The 16357-nt window shown below is 47.8% G+C and overlaps 1 protein-coding gene across 1 annotated transcript; it reads right to left on the bottom strand.

The window, feature by feature from the left end:
- Window positions 1–6820: 6820 nt before the first annotated feature.
- On the bottom strand, window positions 6821–7777 carry LOC311424547 (olfactory receptor 14J1-like; the record flags this gene model as incomplete). Its single annotated transcript, XM_084499840.1, has 1 exon — window positions 6821–7777. The coding sequence occupies exon 1, from the start codon at window positions 7760–7762 to the stop codon at window positions 6821–6823; it is 942 nt and encodes a 313-aa protein (XP_084355966.1). The 5' UTR covers window positions 7763–7777.
- Between the last annotated feature and the right edge of the window lie 8580 nt (window positions 7778–16357).

Raw genomic sequence — 16357 nt, forward strand, 5'->3', positions numbered from 1 at the left:
TGGGGAGAGGTGGGCAGGCGCTGGGCTGGGCTGGGCTGGGCAGTGCCCGGCAGAGGGCAACAGCAGTGTCATGGAGTGGTGGGAACATGCAGTGGAGGGCTCCCAGCAGGGCTTGGTGCTGCAGAGCCAGGGTTGCACAAAGGGAACCTAGAGCTGCAGGGGCAGGGGAGAGGAGGCCGCTCTGGGCCCTTGCTGGTCTGGGCAGAGCAGGAATGGGGCGCAGAGCATTCATTCCCTCACTGCAGCCTGTCAGTGAGATGGGGAAGATACTAAAACTTATCCGAATTAGTATTTAGCCACATATATGGTAAAGTATCCTAATTATCAGGGATATGAATGAGAACCTAAAAACATCGTAATTATAGGGATGTAGATGAGAACCTTGTGAGAAGCAGATGTAAAAACGAAGATATCACTCAAGGCCAATGGATGAGAGAAGGACGAACAACTCATTAGGAAAGGATGAACAACTTGTTGCCAGGAAACAAGGCAAAGATAAACACAAAACTTCTAAATACTGTCCAACAGCAGGTCAAAGTCCAGAAAGGTAAAAAGTTTAACCTCCTCTTCCTCGTTGCCTTCATCCTGAAAGACCCCTGCCCACGAGCACTGGGCTACACTGTGCAGGCGCAACCGAAAGGAGCTAAGGGCGGGGAGTATGGAAATGAGTACTTGGAAGAGGTCCACCTTTTGGGGGAAATTAATGAATATGTATTAGAGCTCATGTAATATGTCACAGTATTCATGTACATGTATAAAGTTGTGAGAGCCGACCAGGCAGGTGCGCACCTTTTTGAGGGAACCTATTCCCAGTGCGCCCGGTGCACCGCAATAAAGTATACCTACTTTACAACCCTATGGCTGTGGAGTCTTTTCCGCACATCACCAGGACCTGCAAGGTGGTCATGGAGAGTCCAGGGCTAGGCTCTGCCCCATGGCCACAAGCCCTGTCTGCCCTCTTCCTGCCATGCTCCGTGCAGTGGCTGCAGCAGAGGGGACCCCCAGCCAGCTCCTGCATGGGGCTCTGCCACCCACCTCGCCCTGGCCCTCTCCAGCGCACTTCTTGTTGCTCTCTGATGGACACCAGGACCTCCCTGTGCGTGCCAGCCAGCACATCTGCTGAGGGCTAGTGTGGCTTCTGCAGGGGCAGGGAGATCAGCAGCGCCCTTGCAACCCTCTGCCCTGGGCCTGCCTCTCCCTTTGCCCCTGACCCCAGCCTTGTCCCTGCTGGCAGGAGTGCTCTTGGCATGCGCTTCCTGGCCTCCCCTCACCTGTGCACAGCTGCAGCCCACTCACGCTGCTGGCACAAGCGTGTCCTCACAAGCAGCACCACCCCTTGGGCTGCTTCTCCTGGACTCCCCTACCCACTGCCTCGACTCCTTGTCTCTTCTGGGCCCCACCTTTCACACCCAAATGCATCTCTTGGCTGTCACTTTCCTCTCCCCAGCCTCATAGGGTGACAGGGCCAGGGTGGGACAGGTTACTTTGTGTGATGTAGTTCTTGTGTAATTTGCACTGGTGATGGCACAAAGGGACAGTTCCTTCACCAGTGATCAACATCCTTTTTCATTTTAGGCCACAAATCAACATTGTTCACTCCACTTAGAGTGTTTTTCTTTATCTTGTGAATGAACTAAATTATGTCTCCTTGATTAGTCTGAGGCACAATGCAGTGCTTTTTTGCCTTCTACCACTACAGCACAATATATATGACTTTTCTTTACTCTGTGCATTGACCTGATGAGTCATTTTACATTTTTCATTTTCATACTCATAGTTCGAAGGGGATGATTTCCCAAAGTGGGGCAAGCTGATGGGTTCTGTTTCAGCCATTTGAAGTGTCCTGTTCTGGAGTCTTGCAGACTGAATTTGCCGCAGATGACCCAGGATGGTAAATGGATGTTCAGCTGTCTAGTAGAAACAAAGGAGAGTATCTTGGGTTCCCAATGGCCATTTCAACTTTGGGTCAGTCTCAGGAATTCACTGAAGAAGGGGTGTGTCCTTGAAGGGGTTTGTGTTCTGGGCTGGACTATAATTGCACGGATAAAGAGCACTGCTGGCAGTGGAGTTTCCCTGGGAACTCCTACCTCCACCTGAATCCCCCAAAAGGCTCTGGTCTCCTGCAGGTCCTTTCTGACAACTGCAAATCCAGGGAATTATCTCAAATACAATGGGGTCTCTCATGCTTTTTCCTGATTGCTTATGGTCAGACAGAAAAGCTCTGCCTCAATACCCAGTAATTTCTTTGGTACTTAACTAATAGAGCAACTACTCATCACTTCAGAAGATTCAATCCCTTCTATAAAATGTCACACAGTGTAGTTTCTACCATGAAAAAATGTGAATTGTCAGGATGTAAATTCATCACAGGAAAATAAATACTGGTGTTCACCTGTACTTGCATTGTCATCGCTTTATCTATCATGATGTGCTCCTTCATCAGCCAGGTACTTGCATCTATGTTGATGAAACAGTCCATGTTGGATGTCCCCTTTCCAGCTGCCTGTCTGGACCTATGCACTTCCCATGATTCTCCTGGTTTGCCCTCCCCTTATTCTTTGATCATTCAGACCACTCTCACTGACCCAGTTGCTGCTTTGAGCTTTGAGTTAGAAGCAGCCCAGCTTGCCCATCTGTCAGTAGTCTGTCTAATTGTTTCCTTAGCAGGAACCTCATCTTTTAGAACATCCTATCAATCATCCTGTTGGGAAGGTAAACCTCACAGAAGGCATACAAGATGAAGAGCTTGTTTTTTGTTGTTGTTTGTTTTGTTTTGTTTTGTTTTGTTTTTGTTTTAATTGCTGCATGTTTTCCTGTTCTTTGGTTGGAAATAGGAAAAAAACTTCTGCATCTGTGTGCTGCCAGGTCTCGTAGTAAAGCAGGTAGGAGTTGGTGCAAAGGGGCTGTAACATCCAGCTGCAGCCTTGAGTGAAGTCTGTTGTAAGGAAATGAGAAGCAATTACCTGGTGGCCAGTAAGAGAAATGGCAGGGCTGGGGTGGTGAGGAGCAAGGTTGTCCATGCAGCGTCAGACCTCAAGTGTCTGCTTTTCCTCCCTATGCAAATCTCCAAAGGAGACACCCAGGATCAATATCACTTAGAGAATGATGCTCCAAACTGAAATGCAACAAAATTCTCCCTTTAAAATGAGAAAATATTTTATTAGTGCTTTTTGATATCTTCTTCCTTAACTACAACATGAAAGCTCCCAAATTAGCTGAAGAATTCTTGATGTCTTGAAGAAAATTATGGAAGAGATGTTAGGAGTTTCTTCATTTTAATGAGTTCCGCAGTGTATTTTGGTGCTGAGTATATGAAGCTCAGGTATTGAGAGGAGAATGATGCAATTGCTTGAGAAAGTAAAGCCAGAAGGAAAAGTTGAAGTGACTTGGAGTATTAATGGGCCCCTCTGATGGCTATTACTAAGACAGCCTCCTCAGGGACTTGTTAGAGCAGCTAATTGGAGGCCATGATTACAGACAGGCAAAGGCACTGTGCTGAAAAAGGTCTTGGTTGGTTTTAGTGAAGCAGAAGGACCAAGGCCTGGCCGCACATACTGGGAGGGCAGATCCTGCACCCTATGCCTGGCTTAGGGCTCTTCCTGGGGGTCTGTGGGATGTGGTGGGCAGTGTGATGCCAGAGAAGAACAGTGGCATGACACCTCTCTGCCTCTGCACAGGGTTGCAAGGTTGCAGTGAGTCTCCATTGCAATGACTATATCTCATCTACTCATAAGCTCTAGCAAAGGGGACAAAAATGTCAGGGCTGTTGGGACCTTCCATTCTTGCCAGCACCCTCTGCCTTCTCTGCAGGCTTTACTATGCTGTCTTATACTTTGCCCTATCTCCTTGAAGACTGCAGACACCCATCTCTGTTCACCACCTTGCTCTCATCCCAGCATTTCCATCATTTCACTAATGTCTCATCAACCCTCACCAGCTTTTCCTTGAAACATAAAAACAGGGTCTTATCATGGACACTCTTCAGGTGACCTCTGGTACCATAGCACTACTCTTTGAGGGATGTTTCTTCATCCCTCTGTCCAGTGCCAACCTTCCAAGGTGCACTTTGTAGCAGTTTTTCACTCCTGCTCTTTCTTACTGCCAAAGAAATGTTCATCAGGGTGGAAACCACTCCTAAAGTAGACATCCCAACCCATCAGCCTTCTTGCAGCCTGTCAGCCAACCAGACACAAGTCACCAGCATCTTCCAAGCCATGCGCCTGCTGTTGGCCTTGCAGCTTCTTGGCTAGACACACCAAAGCCTTGTGCTTCCTGCTGTCCAGTCATATACACAAGCATAAGGGACATGACAACCCATATTGGGGCCTTCTTTCTACATGGGTCCTCCTGGTCATGTAGGCAGAGGGGATCCCACAGTCAGCGTGCCAACCAGGTGCCTTCTGCTGGACTACCAGGACCACTGGGACATGTCAGCTGAAAAGTACAGATCTCAGGTGAAAGTCAAGGGTGACCAGGCAGCTAGTCCAGATGGAAGTGACCTCACAGTCCCTTTCCATGATGCATTCCTGCTGCTGCCCTATCAACTTCGGAGACAGAAGTGACCTCACAGTCACCACCACAGTCACATTCCTCCTGCTGGTGCATGAGATCCTGAGGCAGAGCTGAGCTCATTGGAGCATTCCCACCCATCTCCTCCTTGTGGCCTACAAGCTGACCAGATCCATGGCCCCTCACATTCAGCTTTGAATGCCATGTGACTGCATAGCAACCCGAAGATTCATGCCTTGCCCTAGGGGGCCAAGCACCTAAAGTTATGGGTTAGGAAAAGGGTTGAAGGTGAGAAGGTTGAAGCACAGGAACAGGGGCATGGGTGTTGTTCAAGTATGGGATTAGGGATTAGGGTTCACATTTCTATGTTAGAGAATAATCAAAGGTTTAGTGGGAGGGTTTATTGTTCTGCTTGGGGTGTCAGGTCTGTGGGTAGGGTATGTGCAAGTTCTTTGTTTTAGGGTTTTGTTTAGATCTGCAAGAAGTCTAGGGCTAAATAGAGCATTTTAAAAGTAGTGTTATGGGCAGGGATCAGGGTGAGCAAGAGAGTAAAGATAATGTAGTGGGGCTACGGACTACTTTTGGCTTCAAGGGATATTGTGGTCAAACACTAGTGCAGTGTATTCCCATCAGGGTGTGAAGTAGCATTTAGGTTTAAGTATTAATGTTACAGGTTAAAATAGGGCAAAGCCCTCACATGACTGCTTTAAATCAGCTTTACTGCAGGATCAACATTACCTGAACATTCTTACTTCTTCAAAATCATTAGTTTCTGCTGTCCAGGTTTTCCTATCCTCCCTCAAATCTCATATCTCTCCTAGCCAGGCTTCTCCTGACTTCCCAATATCAGTTATCTTCTTAGGGACAGCTTTCTGATGGCTTTCATGAACTCAGAGTATCTGACTAACCTCTATTGGCTATTCTGTTCCTGAGAAAGAAGCAGCTCCTAAGCCAGCATGGAGAAGGACACAAAGGCCTGTAGCAGCACCCTGCACAATGTGCCCAGCAGCTGAAGTGTGCATCCTGCCTACAAGATTTGGTTCCAGAATGGCTCCTACAGACCCAGGGTAACTTTTTGCAGGCCTTTATGCATGCTTCGTGTTCCCACAGGCATCTTGGAGGCAGTGGCCCCCTTTGTGTAGAAAAATGAAAGCAGCCCTGAAGGATGACCAGATCTGGCCCACAAGGCTTTAAATAGGCTCAATTATTCTGCAGTCTTATATGCCTTCATCTGCTGGCTCTTCAGTGCCTGCCCTGGCATTGCAGAGCCTTCCTTAGCCCCTAGACCCCTCAAATATGCTTTTCCCCCTAACAGATTCTTTGGATGGTCACTCATTTTATGAGGTTCTATTCACTGAGCACATCACTTGGCTCCCCTGACATTTCCTGGCAGATCCAGTTGCCTCTCCTGGCTGGCATCAGCCATCAGCCCCAAAGCAGGGGCACATTCCCATGCAGATGAGTCCAAGACCAGTTGTTGTCTGCTTTGGTAAGTGCTGTAATAAAGGTAGCTCTATGTCCTGCCCTTGGTCCCTCACAGACCACCCTAGTACTCTCAGCCTGTGTCCTTCACTCCATGACAAACCCCAGAATACAGAAGAGCAGGGAGCAATCCCTTGGCGCTATTCCTGATGACACATTTGGAGGAGGTATTGATGCTTCTGGGTTTGCCTTGAGCAGCCCCTTTTGTTTCTGTGGTTCTATCAGGGAGGCCAGCTGTGACCCACGGCTTCACATTACCTGCTGCTGCCTGCAGCCACAGGGATGTCACTGCAGAGACCACAGGACTGTCAGCAAGGCATATGAGACCTCAAGAGCAACACGGATACAAGAGCACAAAGAAACAAAGTGGAAGCCAAAAGAGAGCAGTAGCAAAAAGGCCATGTCCTGCTGCTGGCCATGGCCATGGCTCCAGGGAAGCAGCAGCCCCAACCCAAAGGCAGCAGAGATGCAGAGTCCAGCGGGCAGTGAGGGGCAGCCCTGAGGGCCACCAGAGCTACTCCTCCATGTGGCAGCCGGGCTCTTGGCCCTGAGCCCGTCCTGCATGCTGGGGCTGCTCCCCCAGCTCCAGAGTAGATGAAAAGAGATGGCACAAGAGACCACTGAATTTCCAATGACATCCTTGTTGAGTTTATCTACACAGGAAGCAATGTTCCATCAGAAAATAATTAACCTGTAGGAGGCTAAGGATAATATTTTATAAATCAGAAAAATATATATATAGAGAGAAAATAATAGTACAGATAGATAATAATAAAAATATGTAAAAACTTTCTGAGAAAAGCAGGGATTTCTGATTATCGGCATATTATTATAGGCGAATATGCTGAAGAATTGTGTATTCTACCAGTGTCCGCATTGCATCCCTTAGTTCCTGGTTTCTCATGCTGTAGATGAGAGGGTTCACTGCTGGAGGCACCACCGAGTACAGAACTGCCACCACCAGGTCCAGGTATGGGGAAGAGATGGAGGAGGGCTTCAGGTAGGCAAACATGGCAGTGCTGATAAACAGGGAGACCACGGCCATGTGAGGGAGGCACGTGGAAAAGGCTTTGTGCTGGCCCTGCTCAGAGGGGACCCTCAGCACTACCCTGAAGATCTGAATATAGGAAATAACAATGAAAACAGAACAACCAAATAACACAGAAACACTGAATACAATTAATCCAGCTTCCCTGAGATACGCATCTGAGCAGGAGAGCTTGAGGATCTGGGGGATTTCACAGAAGAACTGGTCCACAGCATTGCCTTGGCAGAGGGGCAGGGAAAATGTGTTGGCTGTGTGCAGGACAGCATTGAGAAAGCCACTGCCCCAGGCAGCTGCTGCCATCTGGGCACAAGCTCTGCTGCCTAGGAGGCTCCCGTAGTGCAGGGGCTTGCAGATGGCAACGTAGCGGTCATAGGCCATGACGGTGAGGAGGGAATACTCTGCTCCAACCAAGAAGAGTGAAAAGAGGATTTGTGCAGCACATCCTTCATAGGAGATGGCCCTGGTGTCCCACAGGGAATTGGCCATGGCTTTGGGCAGAGTGGTGGAGATGGACCCAAGGTCAAGGAGGGCGAGGTTGAGGAGGAAGAAGTACATGGGGGTGTGGAGGCGGTGGTCGCAGGCTACAGTGGTGAGGATGAGGCCGTTGCCCAGGAGGGCAGCCAGGTAGATGCCCAGGAAGAGCGCTAAGTGCAGGAGCTGCAGCTCCCGCGTGTCTGCGAACGCCAGCAAGAGGAATTCACTCACAGAGCTGCTGTTGGCCATTTGCTGTTTCTGGGCGTGGGGTCCTGCTGAAGGAACAGAAAAACACTGATAGTTTACAACAGAGTTTTCTTGGAAAAAAATATTTCAATTTTTCATGTAAGCCTCTATTTCTCATTTCAGAGGAAAACTCATCACATTTCTCATTTAATCCCTCCCAAACAAATCTCCACTTCCGTTCAGACTTTTGGCAGGTTCCTTTCATGACTTCTGACTGATGCTGCTTACGGGTTTCACTGAGAGCACGGACTCTGTGTGGGCTTTGCGGGAGTCAGCCCTGCCCCAAAGCAAGTTCATATGGTGATTTCTATTTGTCTCTTTCATTCTAGCTGCTCCACCACACCTGAAGGTTGTTTATGAGGCATAAATCCTAAGCATTTCTACTGTACTTAAGTAAACCTTGTGGATCATCAAAGGGACGTTGTCCTTAGTGCAGTGTCCTTTAGAGAGCACATCCAGTCTGTCTGTCAGTCATAGTGTCAACTGTCCTGTGCTGGTGTCTCTTTGGAGAGAAGAATCCAGTCTCAAAGCACACATTTCCAGACACCTCACCCTGTACTCCCCTTTTCCCAAGCACACTGAGGGCTCACTCCAAGTGCATGTGAAACCCCCATCCCCAGCCAGCCTGGGAACAAGAACAGCAGCAGCATGACCAGGTGGAAAAGCCAGGAGGAATGCCAGCGTGCTGCTGCCAGGGGAGGCAAGGCCAGGGAGTGACAGACGGACACTCAGCAGACCCTCCTGTGCTGCAGCTCTGCCTGCAGAGGAGGCAGCTCATGCTCATTGCAAATGCTTTGTGCTCTGCTTTGGCCTGCAGACACCTCCCAAAGACAGGAGGTTTGTAGCTCCTAAAGATCAGCTTAGACCAAACCTTAGAGGACCACAATGTGATGTTGGTGCTGTCTGTGAGATGAGGCTTGGGAAGGTACGTTACACATTTCACCACTGACAGACTGATTTCTCAGTGCAATACTCCAGGAGTTTCAGTCTCCTGTACAAATCTGACAATTCATTACCACAAAACCTGCTCCCCTCCACAGCAGGAATGTGAAAGCACAGATGGCAGAAAAAGCCTTACCCTTCAGATAAATCAAGGCTCGATCTTCCTCTTGAAACGCCCCCTCATAATGTCATTTTCTAAAGCACTGCATAACCAGAGAGAACCATCTGGACATATGTTATATCAGCCATCGGATGTGCCAGATGTAGAAGACCTCTTTGGCAACTGCACCTGCATTGCCCTGCTGCCAGAGACTCACGGTGTCAAGAGCATGCAGATCTGTCCTGCCACACACTGCCCTCTGTTGTTGTGCTCCTCACTGCCTCCAAGCCCTCTCTCCTTCTCTCCTCTCCCTGTGCCACCTGCACTCAGAGCCCCCAGCCCTGCTGTGCTGTGCAGAGGAGCTGCTCCTGGGCAGAGCTGTCTCTCTGCACCGCTGCCCGCTTGCCAGGAGCTCCCCTTGAGCCTAGGAGACTGGCCATCTCAACAGCACAGCACCCAACCATGGCATCACAGAATCATAGAATATCCCGAGTTGGAAAGAACCCATAAGGATCATTGAGTCCAACTCCTGATTGCTTGCTCTGTGCCATTGCGCTCCCTCGAGGTGTCCCCAAGGCCTCAGGGATGACAGTTCCTTAAATCTCTCCTGGGGTGTGGTGTTTGAAACAGACTGAAGTCATCACTGACTGCTTCTCTCTGTAGATGTCAGAGACTGATTTTTTTAAAGTGTGATTTGTGCTGTTGGAGTGTGGTTGTCAAACATGTTGTGCTTTAACCTGTCAGGCACCTCAGCGCCACACAGATGTTAGCTCACACCCACCCCCCAAAAAAGATAATGGGTTGAAATAAAGACAGTTTAAAAGGACAGAAAATGAATATGAAAATGAAATGAATATGAAAATGAAATACTACTAATAAATACTAAGAAATTTAATTTTTATTATTATTGTATGTATAAAGGAAGTGATGCACAATGCAATTGCTCATCACACACTGACCGCTCGCTGCTCAACCTTTCCCCCAGCACGGGTCCCCCTGAACCTGGACAGCCTACATTAGGATCTCCTATGCAGGTCCCTTGACCTTACTTTGTTTTAGGGCAATACAAGTTTTCAGAAGGATTTGGAACATTTGCTTCCCTTTCTCAAATACTTCTTCTGCTGTGCTACCCCACGTAGCGATGTCATCAAGGTATTGCAGGTGTTCAGGAGCTTCCCCCTTTTCTAGAGCAGTCCGGATCAGCTCATGGCAAATGGTAGGGCTGTGTTTCCAGCCCTGGGCCAGTCAATTCCAGGTGGACAGGATGACCTAGCATGTGAAAGCAAAGTGGGGTCTTCACACTGCTGCCAGAGGGATGGAGAAAAATGCATTAGCAATATTAATTGTGGCATAGCGCTTGGCTGCCTTTGACTCCAGTTTGTACTGAATGAAGTTCTAGCATGCCCGGCACAGCAGCACTCAGCGCTGGTGTGATTTCATTCAGGCCACAAAAGTCCAACGTTATCTTCCACTCACCAGTAGAATTTTGCACTATCCATATGAGACTATTAAAGGGTGAGCAAGTGTTGCTGATCATTCCTTGGCTCTCCAGTCAATGAACCAGCTCATGCATGAGAATCAGGGAGTCTCTGTTATTGCAATATTGCCTCAGGCGCACTGTTGTGGTAGCGATTGGCACCTGCCGTTCATTGGCCATCAGCACCTCCACAGCAGCAGGGTCCTGTGAGAGCGTGGGCAAGGTAGACGACTGTTTCCTGTCCTCCTGTCCTCCAAGGCAGCTGTGCCATAAGCCCACCAATACCCTTGTGGACCTTTGAAGTACCCTCTCCTGAAGTAGTCTATGCCAAGGTTGCACAGAGCCTCCAGGCCAGTCCCAATGGGTTGCATTTGCCACTCCTTCCCAGTTGGACTCACTTCAGCCTGGGTTTGATGTGCCAGGCCAATAATCTTCAAAGTCGATTTGAGGATTGTCCCCTTTTGTCACTGATTGTCCCCTTCCTCCCCCTGGCTGGAGGCTGGGTCCCTCCAGTCCTGCTCATAGTATTAATTACGCTGTTGGGAGGACTGCCGCTAGAAACTGGAGCAGCAATTTTCTCAGAAGAACCACTTTTTGCCAATGTTATTTCCTTGCACTTCATGTATGCTTCCTTGCCTCTAGTGTGGAGGTAGATTTTTTGCACCCCAATTTCTCATGACCTTTCCATGGTCACACAGTCAAAACCACAGGGTGACACATAGTATGCACCCACTATATGAATTTTATTGATGCTTACACCTGATAGTTGAGGTATTGGTTAGTGCAGGTGAAGAAGAAGATGTATTCTCTTGTAGTTCTTGCACCTCATGAGAAAGTTTCTCTCAAGACGAAATGTAGGCCCATAGGGAAGAAGAGAGACTTTGTAATGCCATAGTTGCAAATTCTTCCACTGTGGGTTCCTCTTGGTCTTCCCAGGTCATTACTGCCAATGAGCTGGCATATGATGATGGTGTGCTCTGTACAAACTTCTGTCATATGGGTCGTGTGCACTTGACTTCACCTGGATCTCTGGATAGCTCTTTGTTGTCTAGGTTCCTACAAATCGCCTTCAGCATTGTTAATTCCCTCAGGTACTGGATATCCCTCAGCATGTTGGTCCACTTTCCTGGTTGACATACAAGACCTTTCTTGAAAGGATACCTTTCCTTCAGGCATGACAGGATTAAGTTCCCTTTGTCAGTCACCCCTTCCCTAGATTGGGATTTTGGCTGCTTGGCTTCCTTGTCCTCTAATTCCAGGCTATTGGTTCCTTTCTCCGAGAACTGGAGCAGCCAGGTGACAATGTGCTCACTGAGATAATGGCTGAAATCTGTTCCCATACCTTCTAGCTTACCCTGGGAAAGGGATCACTTGGTTTCTGATGTTTATTTGATCTCTTCTTCCTTGTTCTCCTGCTTCCATGATGGCCCTTCTTTGGTGATGGCCCTCAACATTTTCCTACTCCTTCCTTGTGTAGGTAGGAGTTTCTTCTCCTCTGAAGGATGGGCAGGGCCCAACACAGGAGTTGTTCTGGCTACAGGGTCTTTCAGAGGAGTTGGAGTGGCTGCAGGGCCCAACACAGGTTTTGGAGTGGCTATAGGGTCTATCACAGGGGTTGGTTTAACTTTGGGCCTATCTCAGGATCTTTAGTGCCTGCAGGGCCTGTTGCAGGGCTTGCAGTGGCTGCTGGGCCCTTCACAAGGGTTGGACTGGCTGATGAACCTGTCACAGGGGCTGGTGTGTGCCTGCAGGAAAAGTCACGGGTTGGGAGGTGTTGATTGTGGTTTGTTAAGCATATGTCAAGGCCCAGCACATTGCAGTGATTTGTGTCTCTTTGGAATTGCCAGGGTGATGACACACTTTTTTCAAGCAATTCACAGGTGTTTTATTTTATTTTTTTTGGATTCTGCACATTCTCAGAAGTGAAGTTCCAGAGCACTGGAGATGCCCACTGCTCTAGATGCCTGCCCATATCCTCCCACACTCCCTGCCATTCCTAGCTCTCCTGGCTATGGACAGATCTCTGGATGGCATGCTTAAGTAGTTGATTAAATTTAAACAAAACCTGAAACACATTCAGGAAACATCACAATAGGAATATGCTGGTTTTACCATCCCAAGGATATTCAAAGCTTTGAAAAGCTCTTGTTATTAGCCTGGAGGAGAAGGGGGAGGTGAAGGAGAAGTGAAGAGTGAAGAATTGAAAGAAAGCATCCCCCACTGCCCTGTATATATTTATATACATTTATATATATTTATAAATATATTTACTCCTATATTTACTCCTATAAATATATTTACTCCTATATATTTACTCCTTGAGAATAAAAGGCAAAGAGTGTAAAAGAGTGTAATTATTAATAGTTTCTAAGAGATGAAGAGATGGTTCCTGAGTTATGGAGGCGGCAATAATTTTCATAGAATCATAGAATCATAGAATATCCCGAATTGGAAGGGACCCATAAGGATCATCAAGTCCAACTGTTTTATCCTATCATAACTTAGTAATAATAATGATAATAATGATAATAATGATAATGATAATGATAATAATAATGATAATAATGATAATGATAATAATAATAATAAAAAAATAAAAATAATGTACTATTCATTAATATTATATTTATTATTTTATTTGTAATTAATTAATTTTATTTAATTTTATTAAATAAATCAACTTTCGTTAAATTTATTAATATTATTAATTATTTATTACGGTTAATAATATATTAATGTTGATATGTTATTAATATATCAATAATAAAATTATGATGATAATAATTAATTAGAATAACAATATAATTGTTATTAATATAAATACTTATAAAGTAATTTGAATGATGTATATGGTGTTATAAGTTGTCCCCTTAATTAATTTTCAGAGAGCATTGCATTAATAATAGAAAGGAATTCATTGAGTAAGCAACAGCAAGCAAAACAGCGCTGGGCGGCCGGGGAGTCTCAGCTCCACCAACGGCGTGCACCTCACCCCCGCCAGGGTCCCTTTTTGTATTTTGGTAATTCCGGGATTACGCAGCACATCCTGGTATATTCTGCGACTGCGCGCACTGTTGCTAGGGGGTCGTCTCTGTCCCTCTGTTGGTTGTGAAGATGAAGACCGTAGTCTTCCTCAGCGTTGTGGTTCAACTTCTTTTTTTAATTGGTCATGTTGGCCCAGCGTGAGACAGGAAGGCAGGATGTTGATACACTAGTTTAGCAACTTATCAGGAGATGGTTACATGAGCTTTGCAGCATTGTCTTTGAACAAAAGAGGCAACTGAGATGCAGAAGGAGAGAAGGGGAGGGGGTTCTCTTTTTTGTTACATTAAGCAAAAGAATTTTCATAGTGTCTAGCCAAGTATTATACAGCTCCTTACTTCAGCAGGGAGCTTTCGCAACTCCCGCTCCTCAAACGGAACTCCTTGTTTTTATAACACAAAAGACAATGAACAAACATTTATTGTGTATTACATATGGTATGGAAAGAGGGGTGGTTATTGTTCTAGTTTTGGCTGCGATAGAGTTAATTTTTCTTCCTAGTAGCTGGTATGGTGCCGTGCTTCATATTTATACAGAACAGTTTGGTATGAAAGGACCTTAAAGATCACATAATTCCAACTCACATGCCATAGGCAGAGACACCTTCAACTAGACCAGGTTGCTGAAAGCCCCATCCAACCTTGCCTTGAACACCTCCAGCGACAGGGCATTCACAACTTCTCTGGGCAGTCCCAGAGTGTAGCTCCTCATTTTAGTGGGGTTCAGGACAGTGCCCAGAGAAGTTCTGCCAAGATGGGATTCAGGGCCTAAAGCACCTGCCCTGTGTAGAGTGGCTGAGACACCTAGGTTTCTCTGGCCCAGTTGCACAGAGTCTCCAAGCAGAGCAAAAGTAGCCTGAGACTGCCTGATGGGTGGTTTTGGAGCTACTTTCCTTTCTAGGGGAAAATGGCATGACACAGAAATGATGCCACCAAGTTGACTTCAGGATGTTGAGACTGGACATGAAGAGAAAGAAATCGCTGTCTCCTACTGCCCCAGGAAGAGGCTTGAGCAATGTGTGAAGGGAAAGGATCTCCCTTCCCAGGGGATGGGAGTCAAGGCCTGGCCCTTGTGCTTGGTGAAACACATTCAACTTTCCTACATATCAGTGTCACCTTCGCATTGTCTTTGTCTACTTGTCCTCACTGCCTCCAATGCTCTGCTCTAACAAGCTCCAAGGGAGGCTATTTCAGTGCTGTCCCTCAGGGGGACACTGCAGGAAACTTGCCTCTGACTCGGACTTCTTGAGAGACGTCTTCAATTGTCTCTCAGTGCCTGAGGTTCGTGGGCTCATCACCAAAGCCACCAGAGAGGTCATTACAATGCCTTAGGCTGGGTCTCTGCTGGTGAGCTGGACAGAGAGGGCTCCTGGCAAGAGGGTCCTGGTGCAGAGAGACAGCTCTGCCCAGGAGCAGCTCCTCTGCACAGTGCAGCAGGGCTGGGGGCTTGGACCGCAGGCACCTGGGCAGAAAGGGATTCCAGGCAGCCTGGAGGGTCTGGGCAGAGGAGAGCTCAGTGCAGGAGAAACCTTCATAGCTGTGCACACAGTAAGTCTCTGGCTGCTGGACAGTGCAGGGGAGGTTCCTGGAAGGGGCTCCTGGATCTGGGACGTCTCTGCCTGTCCAGGAGCTGCCAGGATGTCTCTCGTGGCTTGTGCAGTGTGGAGGAGAAGGTGTTGCAGGGCACCTGCAGGGGTGCCCATGGCTGTGGTACAGAGCAGGATCCCTGCTGTGCCCCAGGGCCTGTGTGCTGGGGCAGGGCCTCTGCTGCCTGCCAGGTTCAGCATTCAGCCTCCCCAGGGGCTCTGGGGAGAAGCTGTGGGTGGAAGGAGCCCCCCCCCAGCAGGGCAGGGCAGGGGCCTGCTGCCTGCTGCCTGGGGCTGACTGCTCACAGCCCCACACCACCCCAAGGCATTGCACAGGGGACTTTTCAAGTAGAAATTCAAGACAGAGACTACTGTTAATAGACACCCTTTAGGTGTCTCTGTCTCCATTTTCCAGCTTCAGTGACGCGGCAGATTGCATACTAATGGTGTGGTTATATTTGTCTAGGAGACTGACACTACTAGAGCATTACACTAAGATACATAGGTTGGTGCAGAGCCTCTGAAAGTCCCTCCACTCGTCTCTGATTATAGTCTGATCCTGTTCTATTTTCTCCTCTAGGTATTTTGTTCATTAGGACCAGCAAACAGAGCAATGTCTCCAGACCTTTCCCTGTACCCAAGAGGAGTCTGCAGGGCAGAGCTGAGCACACAGCAAGTCAGATTGGGTCTGTGAGCATGGATAGAGAAGAGATGTGTGGACAGAGACAGTTCCCAGCTGGGGCATCTGCAAACAGAGACACACATACAGAATGAGAGGTAAATGGATTCAGAAACGCCGTGGAAGGAGGATTCAGAAAGCTCTCTGCCCTCTCCTGCATTACAGGTGCCTTCCCCAGAGCAAAGCCCCAGTTTCCTTTCCCACCCAGCACAGCCCTTTTCTCTGCTGCCTCGTGGCCCAGGCCAGAAGTAAACCCCTCAGCATCTGCACCTCCTGGAGAGAAGAGGTGAATTGTACCGCAGTGTGGCGTGCAGCAAAGAAGCTGACATCACCAGTCTTGCAGTGGTGCTAACTGTGAGGTGGAAGGCAAAGCTGGGTAGGGAGAAGGCTTTATGTCATACATGCCTGCCTTTCTCTTCTTGCTTCATTTCTTCGGAACATCACAGAATTCTTCTTTGTTTCTCCGCCTGTCCCAGGTGCTCTTACTGTCTGCTTATGTGATGCTCATACAGGTCAGCACTATCCTGGACCTAATTCACAGGGACGTTCAATGGAGGTATCTTCACTGGAACTAAGTGCCAGATATCAATTTAAATTTGTCAATTATCATCTCACATAGTTGTTATGGTTGGGGAAAGAGCTGGCTTCTTCCTCAAGCAACCGAGGGAGTCGGGATTCTATAGGTAATGGCTGAGGCTCTTCTCAGAGACATCTCTCCTAACCTGTCAGAACCTTTTCATCCTTCAAAAGGTCCTCATGCCCAGAGGGAACAA

Source organism: Aythya ferina, assembly GCF_964211825.1.
Source record: "Aythya ferina genome assembly, chromosome: 28".
Taxonomy (NCBI): Eukaryota; Metazoa; Chordata; class Aves; order Anseriformes; family Anatidae; genus Aythya; species Aythya ferina.